Source organism: Conger conger, chromosome 7 (assembly GCF_963514075.1).
Source record: "Conger conger chromosome 7, fConCon1.1, whole genome shotgun sequence".
NCBI lineage: Eukaryota > Metazoa > Chordata > Actinopteri > Anguilliformes > Congridae > Conger > Conger conger.
The window spans coordinates 5,739,071-5,761,114 of NC_083766.1; the positions used below are offsets into that span (position 1 = coordinate 5,739,071).

Sequence of the window (22,044 nt, forward strand, 5' to 3'; positions counted from 1 at the left end):
AAAGTTGTTTATACGTATATTGACTAATGATGCATACCTTCTCACATACCTTCATTCATTTAAATCAATGACAGACTGGTGCTGTTACACACCATGTCATGGCAACCAAATGTGATTGCAGCATGCTCATGATAAACACAATGAGGAGCATTTACTGTAAGGTCATCATGTACAATATTAACATGATGTGCAATCCAAAAAATGTAGATCATAGAGTCAAATCGATGATATAATTGAAGTAAACATCCCACTCACAACTCTGCTTGATAACCTTTTTAGCTGAGCCCTGTGTAGCCACTTCTAACCCAAGATACCCCTTAACCCAGGGGTGTCAAACTGAATTCCCAGGGGGCCGCAGTGTCTGCAGGTTTTTGTGGTTTCCTTTCAATCAGCTGTCAATTAACGCCTCAAGAACAAGTGTGTGTTTAGCCAATCAACGACTTAAATGAAACCGCAGGTTCCGAGAACAACCATGAAAACCAGCAGACACTGCGCCCCTCCAGGACTGTAGACGTTTTGTAGATGTGCAATCTACAAAATGCAGACCATAGAGCCAAACCACTGAGATAATCAAAGTAAACATCCCAATCACAATTCCTGTCTCCTTGGTAACCTGTGTAGCCACATCTAACCCTAGATTCCCCTAAACTCAAACAGAATTCCCAGGGGGCCGCAGGGTCTGCGGGTTTTCTTTCGGGTGGTTTCCTTTCAACCAGCTGTCAATTAACGCCTCGAGAACAAGGTGTGTGGACTCTTTAGCCAATCAACGACTTTAAATGAAACCGCGGGTTCCGAGAACAACCATGAAAACCGGCAGACACTGCGCCCCTCCAGGACTGATGTGCAATCTACAAAATGCAGATCATAGAGCCAAACCCGCTGAGATGATCAAAGTAAACATCCAACTCACTGTCTCCTTGATAACCTTTGACCTGAGTGCTGTGTAGCCACATCTAACCCCAGATACCACTTAACTCAAACTAAATTCCCAGGGGGCCGCAGGTTTTTGTGGTTTCCTTTCAATCAGCTGTCAATTAACGCCTCGAGAACAAGGTGTGTGGACTCTTTAGCCAAGCAATGACTTTAAATGAAACCGCAGGGTTCCGAGAACAACCATGAAAACCGGCAGACACTGCGCCCCTCCAGGACTCGCGCCCGACGCCGCCTGCGCCTTAACCACGGCCGGCCTCCTGCCCCGGCCTCCCGCCCCGGCCTCCCGCCCCGGCCTCCCGCCCCGACCTCCCGTCCCGACCTCCCGTCCCGACCTCCCGCCCCGGCCTCCCGCCCCGGCCTCCCGCCCCGGCCTCCTGCCCCGGCCTCCCGCCCCGGCCTCCCGCCCCGGCCTACCTGAGCGTCTCCCCGCCGGAGCCGCGGCGCCTCCACAGGTTGGCCATGCTGCTGGAGCGGCTGGCGGCGGAGGAGGCCTTGCCGTCGCCCACGTGCATGCGCACCACGGTGGAGGTGGTGAAGGCGCTGCGCACGTTCCTCTCGGGCTTGGCCAGGATGATGTACACCTTGGGCACGAACATGCAGCACAGCGCCACCGTGGCGCTCAGGCTGACGGAGAAGCACATGGTGACGATCTTGTAGTTGCTGCCGAAGTAGATGGGCACGAAGGCCAGCCAGATGATGCAGGTGGTGTACATGGTGAAGGCGATGTACTTGGCCTCGTTGAAGTTGGCCGGCACGTTGCGCGTCTTGAAGGCGTAGAAGGTGCAGCTGAGGATGAGCAGGCTGTTGTAGCCCAGCGGCGCCACCACGCCCAGGGTGGTGGTGTTGCAGATGAGGTTGACCTCCTGGATGCTGGGGTGGTCGTGGATGACCTCGGGCGGCTCCACGATGAAGAGGGCCACGATGATGCTGAGCTGCAGGAGGATGAGGAGGAAAGCGATGACCAGCTGGGCGCAGGCGCTCATGAAGCGCGGCTTCTTGGTGCAGATCTTCTTCTTGCTGCCCGCCAGGATGCGGGCGATGCGGTTGGTCTTGGTGACCAGGGCGGAGTAGCTCATGGCGGGCGACAGGCCGATGCCCACCCGCTGCAGGTAGCAGTAGACGACGTGAGGCTTGGCGATGAGGCAGAAGGTGCAGAGGTAGCCCAGGCAGATGCCCGCCAGGATGATGTAGCAGAGCTCGCGGCTGGACGACTTCACCACCGGCGTGTCCCGGAATTTGATGAAGATGCAGGTGACGAAGGAGGTGGCCAGGAGGCCGAGGCAGGCGAAGACCATGGCGGCGATGGGCTCGGGGTCCCCCCAGCGGAGGTACTCCACAGGAATGGGGTCACACCCTATGTGTGTCGGGGGTGAGGGAGAGGTGGGGGGGAAAACAACACACGCCCTCAATTTCGTCTTCTCAGCTGTCATTCAATTACTTCTTTAACGCAGCCTTCCAGGCAAAAGATAAGGACAATTAAATTGAAAAGACAACAGTAATTACATGCTGTTAAAGGAAATAAATGCACTCTGTCAAGTTGTAATGAGAATTAGTAGGAGCATACCGAGACGTGATGAAGCAATTTCAGCTCACACCAACCGTGAAGGTTTATTTAATTTTTGTATTCATAAAAGTGAACTGAAAGAAATTCATTTTGCCGAGTTTACTCAAGTTTCAGTTGCTGTGAATGTCGCAAGTATGAAACAAGAGAAAGTACTCAGGTGAGAAAGAGCTTGAGGAAAGTGGGTCAGATAACTTGTGAACACTGTGTGTGCTGTACAGTGTGTATTCCGCTGATGCATGCTTCTTGTGGATAATGATCACACTGTTATTATCTGCCATTGTGTGTTAAAATAGTTTCAAATGGAAATGAGTTCACAAACAATGAAGTCATTAACTAGTTTGCAAGATATCATGGAAAATTCCACGTCAGGAGACACATTCCACAAGACACACTGGGCAGAATCCGCAGTATACTAAAAGGCTGACAATATGTTGTGTTGCATGCATCTACTGTATATCCACCATATAGTGATTCTCTCAAAGGGATGGACAGGAATGTGCATGAGTTTTCTTATCGTCAGTTTGACTAGCTTCTGAATGGTGAGTTTAATATTCGTCTTCCATTTGAGTCAACAAGTACTTGTGATTTATGAAGAATGGGGAGGGAATGGAGATTTGTGATAAACAAGTTGCTTCAGGCTGTTTATTACATGGATGACTAAATATGCATGCAGAAGTTTCTAACTTTAATATCCCATTTTAGAATTACAAACTGAATGACTGAATGCTTTCAGTGCTCATGATTCCTGCTCCCTGCCGATCCCAGCTTTCTTGTCTATTACAGTTTTGCATTGCTTCAATGTTCTATTGTGGTTGCATTGCTACAACATAAACATTTAGGATAATATAAAAGGATTAAATAGTCTTTTTTTCTCCATTGTCACTCGTGCTTCATAAATGCCAAAATCACTATATTAGCTCAGCCTGTTAAAATAACCTTTGGGGTGGGACTGTCCCTCGGGATAGGCTTACTGGTCCACAAACGGAAGAGCTGCATTGTTACTGCCTCCAGCTCATGTACTGAGTCATAGCCTGGTGAAAACCTACAGATACAGACACCGGTAAAGTCCTATCGCGTGTGTGTGTAGCCTGGACGGTGGTCTTCCATTCTGCTCGATTCCACATTCTGGAAGGTTCTGGTGGGGGGTGATTACATTACAGGTATTTGGCAGATGCTCTCATCCAGAGCAACGTACAGTTGATTAGACTAAGCAGGAGACAATCCTCCCCTGGAGCAATGCAGGGTTAAGGGCCTTGCTCAACGGCCCGACGGCTGTGCGGATCTTATTGTGGCTACACCGGGGTTCAAACCGCCGACCTTGCGGGACCCAGTCATGCACCTTAACCACTACACTACAGACCTCCCCAGGATCCCTTGCAGGTGCCCCTGTGTGTGGTGGAAACTGTCTCCTGTCTGATGGGAGAAAAAGAGGAGACCCTGACTATCTCACACTCTCCGACCTTGCGGGTCCCAGTCATGAACATTAACGCTACAGGCCGCCCCCTCGAGGAGATCGGGCCTCACCTGTGAGGTCGAACGTGGGCCAGGACCCGAGCTCGCAGGCCCGGCAGGTGTACTCGTCGAAGACGTACTCGTTCTCCTTGCACGGCGTACAGGTCCAGCAGCAACTGACCTCCCCCTTGCGGATGACCTGGGCAGCACGGGGGGTGAGCATGCCGCATTATAGACCCTGAGATATTTCACATGGCCAGCCTCTCTCTCAATCCCACACAATGAAAGCTAAACGAAGTGTAATCGCATAGCCGCCAAAGAATAGAGGAAATGTTTATAACTCAGTTACATTAATTTGCCCTAGTCAAGTTGCTAAAGTTTTTCTAGGCAGAAACAAGGCAGAAGAGACTGTCAGCAATGCTAGAATTGCGTTCAATCAAATGATTTTACATATCTTGCTCTTGGACAGTAATGTGAAATTTGCTAGTGAAATGTCTTTTCTATAAATTATGTCTGGCTAGCTTTACACATATATTAGCAGTCCCTCCCTGCCCAGAGAGCAGAGGCCCAGGGCAAGTGAATTTTAATGACACAAACATACTGGAGAAAACATACACACAGCCCCCTTTAGTTTGATGAACTAAATTTTTGATGGTTAGTTTTGAAGGTCTAATTATTTATCTGTTGTTCAGAAACATACCGTAAATGACTAAATGAAAACAAAAAAAATGTCATGATTGCTCACTTTATTTTTCATGCATGCTTTTCTCACATCAGCCTGATGTTGGTGACCCACCTTGATCTGTCCCTTGTCACATGGGTCACTGCACACTGATCTGATAATGCCACTCGCATTAGCCCAAATCTCATCATCATCCATCTTCAGACCAGTGTTGTCCCAGCTTCCCACATTAATGTAGCTGAAGTCATCACGGCCCAGCTTCTTAAAATTCATGATCTCATACCTGAAAAAAAAAAAAAAAAAAAAAAGATTTGCTAGATTTCTGGATTGCTTCCTTCTCACACACAATTTACATCAGTGCACGGTGTAGTTTTTGGTCATCATTCCCAGCTTAGCCTGTAATCACCCCATTAATTTACATCAACCACTGGATTAGCTGCCTTGATCCATTTCCTGGGACTTTGGAAAGCTGGATTTACACAGAAATGGTTTATCACAATTACACAATCAGGTCCCCAGCCTTCAAAGTGGTTCCATAGCCCTCAAAAACTGAAATACGGAATTGAAAAAAAAAACAGAAGTGCAACGATGTTGTGTGCAGAGGTATCGGCCGCCTACAGGGGCGGCCTGTAGCGTAGTGGTTAAGGTACATGACCGGGACACCCTGCTTAGTCTAATCAACTGTACGTCTCTGGATAAGAGCATCTGCCAAATGCCAATAATGTAACGTAATGTAATGTATCGCCCGTAGGACTGCTGTCTATACGACGTTTGGGTTTGGCGTGCCCCCCCCCCCCCCGGGAGAAAATAAAGAAAATGAAAAAACTTAATTTGACGTTCGCTCTCACCTCCCTGGGGAGTCTCCGTTCTCGTCGAAGCGAATGACCTCTCCGGACACGCCCAGGAAGTTGGTCTTCATGAGGAACTCCAGCAGCTTGCTGCCGTCGACGGGCCGCATGGCGGTGCAGAGGCCGAGGTGCCCGGGGCACAGGGACCGCTGCATGTTGTGGAGGCCGTGCGCCATGGAGTATATGGCGTTGATGACGAAGCCCATCTTGGTATCCTGGGCGTACTGCTGCCGCAAAGACTCTTTCTCTGACGGGAACACGGGACAGCGTTAGCATAGCAGCGGGGAACGACGGCAGTAATTGACCCCGAAATAACCGTTAGGGTTCGTGACTTTCTGCTTGAAAGCTTTGCGTTCCCCAAAATGGTCAGTTGTATACAGCCTTTAAAATCCACATTTGTCAACCGTTTGTAACAGAGACTTTAACAAACATAAACTGTTCAAGAAACGTAACGAACATTACAAGGACGGGGAAGAGCGTAAAATGTAAAATGAGATTATACACTCAGTGGCCACTTTATTAGGAATTAGAAATAGCCTGCTCCAAATATCAAATCATGTGGCTGAAACTGAAAAAGTTGTTGTTCACTCAAATATTAACACTGGGCAGGACGATTGTGATCTGAGCGACGTTGACTGTGGAGTGATTGCTGGTGCCTGAACTGGTGGTTGCAGCATCTCAGAAACAGCGGCCCTCTTGGGATTTTCACACACAGTCTCTGGAGTCTACAGTGAATGCTGTGATGAGCAAAGTGACGGTTTGGTGGGCGAGGTCAGAGGAAAATGGGCAGACTGGTTCCGCAAATGCTCAAAAAACAGCTGTGGTGTGTGGAATTCAGAATTGCAGAGATGCATCGAAACTTGAAGCAGATGGGCTACAGTAGCTAAAGCCACACTGGGTTCCACTCCTGTCAACAAGAAGATGAGGCTACAGTGGGCACTTGAAGATTGATAAAACATGTGGTCTGTGACAAATCTTGACTAATGCTGTGATAAGCAGAGAGTAGGTCAGAATTCGGCATAAACCGCATGCATCCATGGATCCGTCCTGCCTTGCAGCAACAGTTCAGGCTTGTGTTAGTGTGTGATGGTGTGGGGGATGTTTTCTTGGCAGAAATGTGGCTACTGAGTGTATATATATAAAAGAGTCAAATTCAGAACATGCAAATTAGGCAAAAGGGTTTTTAAGACAGCTTTTAAGGACGGTTTGAATGCTAAACCAGAAATACAAAAGATGGCCCTTAAAAGCTACACTGTAGTTCTAAAAAAAGATCAATAGAGATGTCCATCTATTTTATTTTATACGACAATGAAGACATTCAGTGACACATTCGGTGCAAAATGTGAGTCAGCTGCTGCTTTGACGGGGCAGCACTCATCTCACCAGGTTTGTCAGGACGCCCACTATAAGCCCTGTTTGCACTTCACAGAAACAGACAGGAACAGTGCCAGTTCTCTCTCTATCTCTCTCTCTCCCTCTCTCACGCTCTCTCTCCCTCTCTCTCATGCTCTCTCTCTCAATCTCTCTCACTCTCCTCTCTCTCTCACTCCCTCTCTTTTTCTCTCTCCTCTCATGCTCTCTCCATCGCTCTCTCTCTTGCATGCTGTCTCTCATTCTCTCTCTCTCTCCCTCTCTCTCTCAATCTCTCTCCCCCCTCTTTCTCTCCCCCTGTCATGCTCTCTCTCAATCTCTCTCACTCTCCTCTTTCTCTCCCCCCCCTCTCTCTCTCTCTCTCTCTCTCTCTCTCTCATTCTCTCTCTGTCTCCCTCTCTCATTTTCTCTCTCTCTCTCACGCTCACTTTTTGCATTGCAGGTGGAAAAATCAGATAATCATCCTGTGATCATCTCACACAGCCCAGCTCCCAGGAGAGATGACTCCATGCATGCGTGAATTAAACACAGAGCAGTAGGTCTCGTGTGGCAGGGAGGGAATCCCCTTAGTGCCACACACACAATGCAACAGATGTCATTAAGGGACAAACTCTGACTGTTTATGTCTTTATGCACTCAAAATAGCATCACTTGTACATTAATGTCTTATTTAAATGCTATCCAAAATATCAACAATTATCAGCTCCCTGCTGAAACAAACAACTAGACTCCATAAGGACTCTGAACTGGTTGATCATAGTACGCTAGTCCTGAGCCAGGCAGTGTGGAAATAAATAGAGACCTATTATCACTCTATTATCTGGTTCAGCTGAAGTGATAGGGATATGTGTATCAATTAAGTGCCTGAATGAACAACAGAAACGGCCCCAGTACAAAGACAGAGGTTGATTATGTAATTATAGACTTTAAGTACCACAACGTCCTGATAGAGCAATGAATACAAGGCCTGACTGTATAGGAGCAGGCAAACAGTTTACTATTGCAGTTATGCTATGAGGCAAAATCAATTTTGATGTGAATATTTTGTTTCAAATCATTCAAGGTATAATAATAAAGGTTTGCACACCTGACCATGTAGACCACAGGTGCTGGAGACATGCAAAAGCCATAAAACAATAACTCTGCAACACTGTGTCTGCAACTTTAATTGATTGACGAAAATTATTTCCTTCCTATCTGTCCTTCGTCAGAGTCTTAGAGTGAATGATAAAAAATGTCCTCTTGTAAAGGCTTCTCATCAATACATTTCCTTTAGGAATTCACCACTGTCCATGTGTAGAGAAGTGCAAGAACTATACTCAATGCACACATACATATATATATCCTTTCTATATACATGCACCTGTATACATTCAATGACCACTTTATTAGGTATATCTGTACACCAGCTTGTCAACGGAAATATCTAATCAGCCAATCATGTGGCTGAAACTAAACACATAAAAGCATACGGACGTGGTCAAGAGGTTCAGCTGTTTTTCAGACCAAACATCAGAATGGGGAAGAAATGTGATCTAAGTGACTCTAGAATGATTGTTGGTGGCAGACAGGGTGGTTTGAGTATTTCAGAAACTGCTGATCTCCTGAGAGAATGCAGAGAATGGTGCGAAAACCCCCCCAAAAAAACCAGTGAGCAGGAAGAAATGCATTGCTATTGAGAGAGGTCAGATGAGAAGGGCCAGACTGGTCAAAGCTGACAGGAAGGTGACAGTAACACAAATAACCACACATTACAACAGTGGTATGTAGCAGAGCATCTCTGAACACACAACGCATCAAACCTCTAAGTGGATAGGCTACAGCAGCAGAAGACTTAATAAGTCTAATAAAGTGCTCATTGAGTGTACACATACACAAACTGAGAAAAATACTAATAATAGCGTCGTGGTTAAGGTACATAAGATAAGATCCACACAGCTGTTGGGCCCTTGAGGAAGGCCCTTAACCCTGCATTGCTCCAGGGGAGGATTGTCTCCTGCTTAGTCTAATCAACTGTACGTCCCTCTGGATAAGAGCGTCTGCCAAATGCCCTTAAAGTCAGTCCAATTATCCAATGATCTAAATATCAGTTTCCATTGCTCCTAAACTGGGTCTCGCAGCACAACGTTTAAAAGTCCTTCATCGTTAAGTCATTGAATGCTAATCAGGCCTAACCGTTATAATCATCCATCCATCCATCCATTATCTTAACCTGCTTATCCTGCTCAGGGTCGCAGGGGGGCTGGAGCCTATCCCAGCATTCATTGGGCGAAAGGCAGGAATACACCCTGGACAGGTCGCCAGTCTATCGCAGGGCACACACACCATTCACTCACACACTCATACCTACAGGCAATTTAGACTCTCCAATCAGCCTAACCTGCATGTCTTTGGACTGTGGGAGGAAACCGGAGTACCCGAAGGAAACCCACGCGAACACGGGGAGAACATGCAAACTCCGCACAGAGAGGCCCCGGCCGACGGGGACTCGAACCCAGGACCTCCTTGCTGTGAGGCAGCAGTGCTACCCACTGCACCATCCGTGCTGCCCCGTTATAATTATGAACTGTAAAATACATTATTTACACTACATGGAACGCTGTTTAGCCTAACGTTCCCCGCGGATGGCAGGGGCGGTAGATGTAGCGGCCTGTAGCGTAGTGGTTAAGCTAAATGACTGGGACACGCAAGGTCGGTGGTTCGAATCCCGGCGTAGCCACAATAAGATCCGCACAGCCGTTGGGCCCTTGAGCAAGGCCCTTAACCCTGCATTGCTCCAGGGGAGGATTGTCTCCTGCTTATTCTAATCAACTGTACGTCGCTCTGGATAAGAGCGTCTGCCAAATGCCAATAATGTAATGTAATGTAATGTAATGCGGGCCCACTCACCGTTGCAGAGGCGCGTGTACTTGGTGTTCTCCTGCGGATGGCTCCTCAGGCGGCACTGGAAGCGGTGCTGCCAGAACTCGGGGAACCAGGGGTTGCGCGGGTTGCTGTTCGGCTGCAGCTTCAGGTAGTAGTCGTCAAACCACCGGACGTAGGCCGACTGCAGCTTGATGGTGATGCCGCCCGCCGCCTCCCTCTGATACCCGTCCGTCACATCGTAGCGGTCAGCCCAGCCGTCGCTGAGGCGCCGGGGAGGGAGGCCCGGCAAGAGGGGAACGAGAGGAGAACGGACGGCTTCAAAATGAGGCTAACTTCTATGGTAAATGGTTAGCATTTATACAGCGCCTTTATCCAAAGCGCTGTACAACTTCACCCATTCATACACACACTCACAGCGATTGGCTGCCATGCAAGGCACCGACCAGCTTGTCAGGAGCATTTGGGGGTTAGGTGTCTTGCTTAGGGACACTTCGACACAGCCCAGGCGGGGGATCAAACCGGCAACCCTCCGACTGCCAGACGACTGCTCTTACTGCCTGAGCCATGTCGCCCCAACTTCTCCATCGATAAACTCAGCTGGCAGCATCCCCATCTGTTTTCAAATTCATGAGTCAGTTATCCTGACATATGATAGCCTATGTTATTTTTAAAAGTAATGATTGTTAATGGTGGTAAAATCACTCAGAGCAATTGCATGAACTTGACTGAAATTAATGGAATTGCAAGAATAGTATTATGTCATGATATACAGTATGCATATTGTAGCAATGTATAGTGGGCTGCAGAATTACTGGCACCCTTGATAAATATGCACAAAAATGCTGTAATCTAAACACACATGAGTTTTCCTACGTGTGTAAAGCAGTGTGCTTTATTAATGATTCAGCGGAATCAAACAAAGTTTTGCATTTTTCAAATAAAATAAATATTTCCCCAAACAGTTCCACAATTATTGGCACCCCTGGTTTAATACTTTGTGCAAACACCCCTGACAAAGATGACAGCCATGAGACATTTTCAGAATTAGGGATTGGGACTTGGGATCCCCCCCCTCTTCAGTTCAGACCACAGGCTTTTCATGGAATTTAAGTCTCGGTGAAAAAGCAATTTTGCATGCTTGTTACCTCATTCTTATATGCTAGGAAGTACAGGAAGTGATAGAATGACACAATATAGTTTCTTTAAACTGAGATTAACTAAATACAGCAAGTGTATTGCCAATTACCCTTCAATTCTTTTTTAGAAAAACTTGACTTATTACTAAATAAAAAACATTGAAATATGAGAGTAAATGTGTTGAAATAAAAGTTTTAATATAGTTTTATATGTAGTTTTCCCATATGTTTGAACATAAAATATCGATAATGAATGTATGCCGTGATTTTTTTCTCCATCTTTATTAAGACCGCTGTATCGAGACCTTGTAAGATTCTAACTGAAAAATACTGTTTAAAAGTATGAAACAATGCAAAATTGAAAAGGTCATATTTGCTCGGAGCCCATTCACTTCTGAATCTGTGAAGCTCAATGTCTCAAAACCCACTCAGAACACAAATTGAACCTTGTAAAGTCTAAGGTCACGGTATATTGAATGTGATCTTGTTTTTTGTTTCGTGCTTCTTTACCACACAATTTCGACACAATGCAAGAAGACAACGGTACTTGTCAGAAAAAGCTATTAGAGAGCCTTTTTTAGGGAAAATGTAACATCTGTCTCGATTTATAAAGACGTTTTCCACGGAAATGAAGTACTTTAGCGAGGACTATTGTACATGGCTCTCAAACGAGCCTGGCCATAGCTTCAGCTGTAAATAAAATGCAATCTTGATTTTAAAATTTGCAGATAGGTCTCATGTTGTAACATTTAAAAATGGGGCAGCCTGTAGCCACAATAAGATCCGCACAGCCGTTGGGCCCTTGAGCAAGGCCCTTAACCCAGCATTGCTCCAGGGTTGGATTGTCTCCTGCTTAGTCTAATCAACCGTACATCGCTCGATAAGAGCGTCTGCCAGAATGCCATTAATGTAATGTAATGTAAACCAGGGGTGCCCAGATATTTGCACCCCACTGTATGTGTGCATTGAGCCTCATTTCTCTCACTGCTAAACAAGCACGTGTTATTGAACGTAAACAGAGACAGAAATTGACTCTGGGCCAGATCTGCAACAGAATCAGTGCCAGCCAAACGCACAGTTTAGTTGCTTGCTAAACGGGAGATAGCTGGATTCTTCATCCCAAATTATTATATTATGTTTTAACCAAAGAAATCCCACACAATGCCATAAGTTGTCTTGCATGACCAATGTTTAATCATTCTTATTAAATCAGAATAAATCTGATAATGGCCGCGTTTCCCGAACGCGTTAAGAACGTTCTTAAGCTAAGAAAGTTCTTAAGGACCTTCTAATTGACGGTCCTTAAGAACTTTCTTAGCTTAAGAACGTTCTTAACGCGTTCGGGAAACGCGGCCAATCAAGTTAAAACAACAAATGATAATTAGTTAGATTAACTGTAACAACTCAATATTGAAACAATGAAAACCGTTTAATCACACTATCACACGTAAACTTTTTCAACTTGATTTTAAGAGTGGAAACAAAGGTTATTTTCAAGTGGTAATGTAATTGTCTGATAAAGTGCAATTTTACCTTTGATTGGTGTAGCTTGGTCCACGAGGAACCTTCAGAATGAATGAATCGCTATGTCTATGTGTGAGGGCAGTTTCTGTGCCATCTTTGTGTTTACTCTGCCAGTGTGAAAGTTGGCTGGCACAAAATTAATTCTTCCCATATTCCATGTCCAGGCACAACAGAAATAATAAAGATTAATATAATGCATTTTTTCCCACTGTAAATTTAACAGCTCTATGGAATATACCAAATAATTGACAGGGCCCCTGCTATGGCATATATTTAAATAATTAATTAATAATTAATGCTTTTATGCATTTTTTTTTTCCTTTAGCTTTTAAAAAGAAGGCTTCATGTCTAGTTTCAAGATACATTTGTTATGTTTAGTGATACTTGCCAAGATTATGGTACAAAGTGCAGTATGAGTCTCACCTAGTACTGTATATGGAGACTGAAAAACACATATTTTATGTATATTATATTTAATATATTTTTTGATTACATGATTTGGTTTGACTGATTTGCTTTGATAGACACTCAACATTACATTATTGGCATTTGGTTGATGCTCTTATCCAGAGCAACGTACAGTTGATTAGACTAAGCAGGAGACAACCCTCCCCTGGAGCAATGTAGGTTAAGGGCCTTGTTCAAGGGCCCAACGGCTGTGCGAATCTTATTGTGGCTACACTGGGATTCGAACCACCAACCTTGCGTGTCCCAGTCATTTACCTTAACCACTACACTACAGGCCGCCCCATCGTATATGTATATACGTAATGTAATATGTAATGTAATGTAATATGTATATATACATATTTACATTAGTATATATACATGCATTTTTCTCACAATTCCTCATTCCTTCCATTTCTGTGAACCTCCTGAGGACCAATGCAACCTATATAATAAGAGGACGTAACGGAAGACCTTCTCACATGAAGATCTAGGCCTAACCTTTAATCTGGGTCAGTCTGGCAAAAACAAACATGGACCCCTGAGGCATGTTCAAACATATGGAGTGCGGTTCTTGCCAAATTACACCCTTCCAATTCCCCTTAGCCCTGCATCTCAGAAAGATAAAAATGTGCCACTTCAGGGGCACAGATGGTACAGGCAATCCCCTACCACTTCTGTACGGCTCTCACTGCTCACCCGTTCCCTCGATGAACGAAGACGCATGCACAGTTCAGCAAGAGATCATGACCCTGAGCCATCATGGCTCCTGAATCTGATCTGAACACATCAGGTGCCGGCTTTACTCCACTGCATCGCCTCCAAGTGGAAACAATGTTAAAGTCAATGGTGTGACCCATCCAAGGACTGAACCCTTTGTTGTACGTCGCTCTGGATAAGAGCGTCTGCCAAATGCCAATAATGTAATGTAATGTCATGTAACCCGTACTATTTAGCGTAAGGGCATTTCAAGTATTATCCAAATCTCACTGCTGATTGGGTATTACACGTAAAAAATAAACACAATAACTGTATTACGTTGTAATCAACAGGGTTCTCTGTGCCATCTCCACTTTAATCATGAAAATTAATGCATTTGATCTGAACTTTTTGTCTATACTCTTTGTCTAGGGTTCTGATTGTATCTGTATGGTCACGCTAGGACTCGGAACCGTACTGTCCTCTAGGGTCCTCATCGCACTTGTTCCCGTGTTCGATCTGAACTTCGCTGTACGTCGCTCTGGATATAATGTCTATACTGTAGCAGTTATTGATTTTCCTTTTTATCTAATTCACCATTTTGCATTAGTTGAAACTGCAGCCGTATCTGAACCTTGATAACATCAAAACAATGGTTATATACCGTACAGTATGTATGTGTGCATTGCCATCATGTACCGTGGGCATATAGGGTGAGAATGCATTGACATGCACGCTGGTAGGAACACGTGGATTTTCTACACAGCTCTCCACCTCCCACGGAGAGGAGGCGGAGTGTTATGTAAGAATGGCCCAATGCTTCAGCTCGTTCACACGCAACTCCCACTCCAAGCTCCGCAGGCACCCGACGCCACCTTCACTTCAAGGAATTCAACACAAAAAAGATCACGTAAAAACCCAGAGATTGACATTACTTCTGCCCAGCAGTCTCCTAACAAACAAACATAGCAATAGGTATCCGGAGAAGGAGCAACACGGTATGTAAGGACAATAACATGCCAACCTGTTTCCCCTCTATTTATGACGAAGAGTGAGTGAATCACTCATCTTGGATCTCAGTCTCCAGACTACAGAGCTGTACATTTCCTAGCAAGCTATTTCAATCTTTGTGAAAATGAATAATTTCAAGTTACATGAATTTAACTTTATTTCCATTTCTTTTTTTAGTTTTAATTTTAGTTTTTTTTTGTTTGTACAGACTACACAGTTTTTAACCTGTTAAAAGGTTAACTCAATCAAATTCCCACTCAGTCTCATTTTATTGAGACTAACGGGATTATATGCCATAACTCTCTCCATAAGACATCAATTTACAATTCTAATATTGCAAACAGTATATATACACAAGGGTTCTTTCTCTGAGGATAACAAGACAGTGTGGACAGAGGTGAAGGAAGGGCAGTTATTCACTCAGGAATAAACTTTAGGGTTTATAACTTTCTATTTGAATTTGAACTTTCTATTTTTGTGTGCAGCAATATAAATGAGTCAATCATGCAAAACAGACTTTAAAAAACATTGAACTTAAAAAGTTAGATTACACACTCAGTAGCAACTTCTGCTGCTGTAGCCTATGCTCTTCTGCATACCGCTGTTGTAATGTGTGGTTATTTGTGTTACTGTCACCTTCCTGTCAGCTTCGACCAGTCTGGCCCTTCTCGGACCCCTCATTAACAGGGCATTTCTGCCCAAAGAACTGCTGCTCACTGGATGTTTTGTTTTTCACACCATTCTCTGCACATTCTAGAGACCTCCCCCCGCCATGCCCATACCAACAGACACTTACAGACTGGCCATTCTCCTCTGACCTCTCTCATCAACAAGGCGTTTCTGTCTGCAGAACTGCTGCTCACTGGATGATTTTTTTTGTTTTTGCAATCATTCTCCGCAATCATTTCTCAATCATTCTCAGACAAACCCCGTCTGGCACCAACAATCATTCTGCGGTCAAAGTTGCTGAGATCACATTTTTTCCCCATTCTGATGGTTGATGTGAACATTAATTGAAGACCCATATCTGCATGATTTTAAGCATTGCCCTGCTGCCCCACGATTAGCTGTTTAGATAATCGCATTAATAAGTAGGTGTACAGGTGTTCCTAATAAAGTGCTCAGTGAGCGTACATACTGCACCGAGCATTGTAGTTTCGTTTTGATTTGTATGTATCGATTTTCCTGAATTAAAAAAAATCAGTACAGGAAAAATTGGGCAAAATGCGTGACTTGTGCAGCCCCATCTTGTTTCTTCCCGAGTCAGAGGGGTCTGTTTATTTCTGCACAGACTACTGAAAAGCAAAGGCAGGTTTGAAGTTTGATGCCTGTCCTATGCCTCAGGTGGACATTGCTGCTGGATTGATTGGGCTCGGCTCTATTTTTGCTACATTTGTTCCTCTCATATAGACTCGGTGGGAGGACCCATTGGGACTGTGTAGGCAGATGCAATGTGTTCGAACTGATGACTGATAATAAACTGCTCATTAGTAGTGTTTTTTTTTTGTTGCTATTTTATTTTTTATTTTAGAAAAAAACATCTCGTGTCATCTTCGTCAGGGGTGTTTGCACAAAGTATTAAACCAGGGGTCCCAATAATTGTGAAACCTGTTTTTTGGGGGGAAATGTATGTTTTATTTGCTAAATGTACAACCTTGGTTGACTCCATTGACTCATTAATAAAGCACACTGCTTTACACATTTGTTGGCTAAATGGATGCAAGTCATCACGGGTCCAAGGTAACAAATGAGCCGCAAACCATCCGCCAGATATGCAGTAGATAATACAAGAATAGTTTCTCCTTATAAATTATCCTATTGAACTCAATGGAACAACAAAAAATATATATTCAGGAGAAACAATTTATGTTTTGAAGGGCTCTTAGAGCAGATGAAAGATCAGTAGGCCAATGTCCCTGCACACTTCTGCTGGACTGTGAAGTGAGGAGAGAGTGAATACTCTTGTCACCCTCACAGCAGTATGTTACACAACACAGCGTGTGGGTGGGCGCTGTAGCCTGTAGCCTCCATGTAGGGGGGGGTGTGGGTGGGCACAGCCAGGCCTTCAGGGGGGAAAAAAATACATTTAACTCGACGTATTTATTTTTAACGAGAGAGCCCATTAAATGACATTTTAATCATTTTGTTTTTTGGGGGAAAAAAAACAATTACCCATCTTCTATTAGTGCCTATTCAAATTTCAAATGAGTCCCTGTGGAATGCAGTTGAAGTTTTCATGTCTTTCTAAACGTCTTTCATTTTATTAATGATATAATTAATACAATGGTTTTTTAATATAGATAATTGTCATTATTTTATTTACTTTTAAACTTTAATTTAAAACAGATATGGCCTCATTGATAGGATCGGTGTAAAATTACAATCTGAGTCAGAGGACTGAACTGAACTAACACCAACATGCTTGTATAAACTGATTTTGTAATCCCTGATTACCTGATGAATAACTGTACCTGATGGATATTTATTATGAAATAATCCTGTAATTATGAATTATAACAATCCAGTGCATTAATAAAGTGTGTATGTTAGTATTTCTCCCTCTCTCTCACACACACGCACAGCGACACAAACAAACAAACACACACAGCTGCTGTACTTATCTTGGCTTCCTGCCCATCTCCAAGTCCGCCAATAACACTCATCCAAGAACCATCCATCCATCCATTATCTTAACCCGCTTATCCTGAACAGGGTTGCTGGAGCCCATCCTAGCATACATTGGACGAAAAGCAGGAATACACCCTGGACAGGTCGCAGGTCCATCGCAGGGCACACACACCATTCACACACACCATTCACTCACACACTCATACCCACGGGCAATTTAGACTCTCCAATCAGCCAAACCTGCATGTCTTTGGACTGTGGGAGGAAACCGGAGTACCCGGAGGAAACCCACGAACACAGGGAGATCATGCAAACTCCACGCAGAGAGGCCCCGGCCGACCGGGATTCGAACCCAAGACCTCCTTGTTACACCAACCGTGCTGCCACTCATCCATGATCAACAAGCCCAATTGGAATCCATTGCTTCAATAGTGCACGGATATGGTAGCGATACACACTGCTCTGTTTAATAGCGACCGCTCTCACTGATGCTATTGGAGAATGTCGTCCAACTGCTTTCAGTGTTGCTGGAACACAGTGACATGTGACAAGGGGCGGCCTGTAGTGTAGTGGTTAAGGTAAATGACTGGGACACACAAGGTCGGTGGTTCTAATCCCAGTGTAGCCACAATAAGATCCGCACAGCCGTTGGGCCCTTGAGCAAGGCCCTTAACCCTGCATTGCTCCAGGGGAGGATTGTCTCCTGCTTAGTCTAATCAACTGTACGTCGCTCTAGATAAGAGCATCTGCCAAATGCCAATAATGTAATGTAATGTCAGGTCTCAATGTGAATCACAGTAATTGTGGAAAAAAATGCTTTTGTTTCATTGCGGCAACGCAGGCCAGTCAGACACCAACTGAGGCGTAGGTGCCTAGTGTCCCTTGACTCAGATTCTGCTTGGAGTAGGTAGATTCCTGGTTCCGGGATCCAAATGTGCAAATTGTGCAGGATGCAATTTTCTCCAAACCACTACACACCAACATATGGGTATAAGGGTCTCCATCCTGGCATTAGAAAACAGTGAAGATATTTTACGATCTTAAACTCAGAATGCTAATTTAAATCCAGTCCCATGTCAATTAGCTACTGTACCTCTGCCCATTCTGAGTTATACAGAAAAATGCCTCAGACAGAGCTGTTGGCTCTGAGCCATATGGCTAATAGCCTACTATTAGTTAGATGGAAACCATTCTATGTGCAAAAACCCCTTGTAGATATTTTAAGGTCTCTTTAAATCCCAAAAGTCTGGCAAAAGTTGGGCATTTCTCCACAGAAATTACACTCTGAGAGAAGACTTGCTTAGAATAATAAATGTATTTGATTGCAAAACTACACGACAAGATTTTTTTAAATTTTTATCAGTCTTTTTAAAACAAATAATAATACTATGTTACAGCTACTGAAAAACATTAATTCAGAGGGGGGGCAATGCTGTCCCAATGACACCTCCACCCTGTGGCTGAGAGCAAGTGACACTTTCTCCACATTCTGACTGACAGTGAAGGCTCCTCCACGTTCTGACTGACAGTGACAGCTTTCACCTTGCGCATGAGAGGCAGTGAAGGCTCTGCCTCCACCTTATTTCTGATGGAGAATGACAGCTCCTCCCATGCCTCATGATAGCCAGGCAGAGGAATGCCTCACTGATTGTGTCCCTGGAGACAGAAGCAAGTAAGAGAATGTGAGTCTGAGCAAGGCTTATAGTATTAATGCCAAACGTATTTATGTGAAAATAAAACACTTCACGGCGACAATTTCTGTAACAGAACAAAAAAATTGGCATTCTGTGCAGTGGCACATGCATATGGACACGCAGCTATCCTGGACTGTGGCAGTCTTAAGCCTGATTTATACTTCTGCGTCAAGTCGACGCGAAGACTACGGCGTGGTGCCTGAGGCGGTGCCTGACGCGCACCTCCCCAGAAATCGCGGCGACGCGGACCGCAAGAACTGTTATTGGTCCGCTTGGTAGCATTGAATTATGCATTTCCGGCTGCCCCGCCATTGATCAGTTTCAATCGCCTGTGCTGCTTCCGAAACCGAAATCAGTTGACTTGATGCCTCTTTGCCTTATTAGTAATCTGTCCTCCAAAAAAAGTCGACTTCGAAGGTGTGTTAGCAGCACGTGATTGAGACGCACGTTAAAAGCAGAAAGTTGTCAGAGTGAAAGTAAAGTGATTACGTGATGCGTAATTACAAGCAATTTAGCTGGCTAGCTCACGGGGGCTTAAAACGTTACATAGGTTATTTCAGTGTGTTAAGCAATTCAAATGTTGTTTATAAAGTGTAAATAAAACAAAATGTCGAGCTCGTTGTGTACTTGCACTTGTGGACAGTTCTTTGTGAACTCCGCCGCTGTTTTCAGCCGCCATTAATTTAACGGAAGTAAGATCCATACAGTTAATCGCAAATTATTATGGGATATAATGACGACGAAAACGAGCGTTTTGGCGGTGTAATTGCAGGGCGACGCAGACACCCCAACGCACAAGTATAAATGCTCTCAACTGCGTAGGGGCTACGCGTAGAATCCACGCAGAAGTATAAATCAGGCTTTAGGGGACGGTTCCCAAATGAAGGTGGCATGCCACAAAATACCAGTCTGAATTTCATGCTCAATTAGTTACTTCACATTCCATGGCTAACTGGCAAATGCTCTCTTCCATCAATGCCAATTCTATCAATTATCAATTGTTATTTGATATGCTAAACTGAAAGCTGTGGTCAAAGTCTTCTGTAACGGAAACAGCATAGTCCCATGACATCATGTTTCTCTATTCCATATTCCTGCTGCAATCTGTGTTCCTCCATTTTTCTGTACTAGGCTTCTTGACGAATTTGAAAAGGCACAAGTTACACAGAAAGCGACTGAGATCCATATATTACACTCTACGGGGTATCCCGGCCAGAATAAAACAAGATTGGAAGAAAAACAATACTGCTCAGCACACTGAGGACGAGCAGCTATAGCCATTGTTTCTTCTGTTCCCAGTCTGGCTGTTCAGAGCATAATTCATCTGTGTTTACCACCCATCCATTTGGGACACTACTCATCTATTACTGAACACATACATGCTGATTTCCTTTTGGTATGATTTGACCCTACATCTGATCCAGAGTCCAGTGTTCTAGCCTCTACTCCGCAGTCCCGGAGATGCCTGGAATAACGCCTGGGACCGAGTCCGCTTGCCGTGGGGCGGAGAGGCGGGCGGAGAGAGCTGCAGAACTTCAGGACCTACTGTCAGTCACATGGAACTCTGGGCAATGTCTCTCTCATGCCACATCAAAGTCTGGAGCCTTCGCAAATATGACAGCTTCCCTGGGGGAAGGCCCATGTCCCTTTACATGAGCATATCTAGACCACGGCACCATTTTCTAAAATAGATACTTTAAATATTCAATCAGCAAGTACATAAACAACCCTTCCCCTGCTCCGGTGGCAATAGATTTTGACATTGATAGTGACATTGAGTATTTCGCCATATACATTAAAAACCTTTAAAAAAATACTTTGATGCCTACAAATAGGTTATTTTAGGAAATTCAAATTTAATTGTACATGTTGCAGATAAAAAGATGATACTGGGGCAGCAGAGGTTCTGCTTTGGGGGAGAGAATTATGATTTCAACAATCCCCAAATGGATCCTTTTTAGCTTCAAGCTTCAAGCTAATCAGTCCACTTTTCAGGAAAGCTGAATCCCTTATTTGAGCCCAGAGAATAATATTTAAAAAATGCTTGCAGTAGAGGGGAGACCAGAATTCTGTGTTTACAATTCTTCAATGCAACCAGATAACTTTGTAAAAGCATCATATCAACTCTTCCTTTTCTTCCCTACTGATACTGTGGTCACCATGGCTGACATCTCTATGTGGATGACCTCCCACCACCTGAAGCCTAACCTTGGCAAGACTGAGCTTCTCTACATCCCTGCTGTCCTCTCTGACAATCGACCTCTCATTGATCGTCGAGGACTTTGTAGTATCCTCCTCCCGCACAGCCAAGAATCTTGTGGTGAACCCATGATGACCATGTCAGCCTAGCTCCACACACATCCTCCACTGTCAGAACCTGCTGGTTCTTCCTCCATAACATACTCCGTATCCATCATCTTCTGATGGAGAAAGCCACGCAGCTCTCCTAGTCCAGGCGGGAGATTACTGCAACTCCCTCCTGGCTGGTCTCCCTGCCATCAAGCCCCTCCAGCTGGTCCAGAATGCTGCAGCCTGCCTGACCACCAGTCAGCCCAGGTCGGCTCATGTCACCCCACTTTTCATAGCCCTCCACTGGCTGCCTATTTCCACAAGCATCTGCTTCAAGGCGCTAGTGTTGGCGTTCCAGGCTGCTAAGGGGACTGCCCCAATGTATATCCAGACTTTGCTCCCTTCAGACTGTACCTTTGTCCTCCCTCCTGATTTACACCCCTCCCCCCGCCCAATATCCCTCTTGTATACCCTATATAAATAAATGTAAAAAGAAAACTTGCACTTAGGACTATTTTTGGTTGTAACTACGTGCGTGTTTTGCTATTTATGGATTTGATGCTTCATACTTGTTCAGAAGCTTTGCACTTGCATTGTAAGTCGCTTTGGATTAAAATTGTCTTCTAAAATGTACATGTAATCGCAAGTCTTAGGTGTTAAATATGGCTTCAATCGGGCTAAGCAGGAACGGTGAACCGTGACATGTAAGCCGTGTCCCATTGGTCGGTCTTTGCTGGCAGAGGAGCTGCGCCTTGTGTGACCCAAGTGATCCACAGAGAATCCAGCCCTGAATGTGAGCAGCTACGAAGCACTGATCAAGATAAGCCCTCTGAACGAGACACCCAGGAACGCACACTCGTTCACTCATTCTATGGCAGTGGTCCCCAACCCTTGGTCCTGG

The 22,044-nt window shown here is 44.7% G+C and overlaps 1 protein-coding gene across 2 annotated transcripts in view; it reads right to left on the reverse strand.

The window, feature by feature from the left end:
- Positions 1-22,044, reverse strand: part of grm5a (glutamate receptor, metabotropic 5a) — a 49,662-nt gene that overhangs the window by 4,065 nt on the left and 23,553 nt on the right. For both annotated transcript variants that reach the window (XM_061250310.1, XM_061250311.1), the window contains 5 exons: positions 9,740-9,975; positions 5,480-5,726; positions 4,746-4,914; positions 4,022-4,148; positions 1,348-2,287 (listed from right to left, as the gene is read on the reverse strand). In XM_061250310.1, coding sequence (XP_061106294.1) covers positions 1,348-2,287; positions 4,022-4,148; positions 4,746-4,914; positions 5,480-5,726; positions 9,740-9,975 — 1,719 coding nt within the window. The remainder of the gene's footprint in view (positions 1-1,347; positions 2,288-4,021; positions 4,149-4,745; positions 4,915-5,479; positions 5,727-9,739; positions 9,976-22,044) is intronic.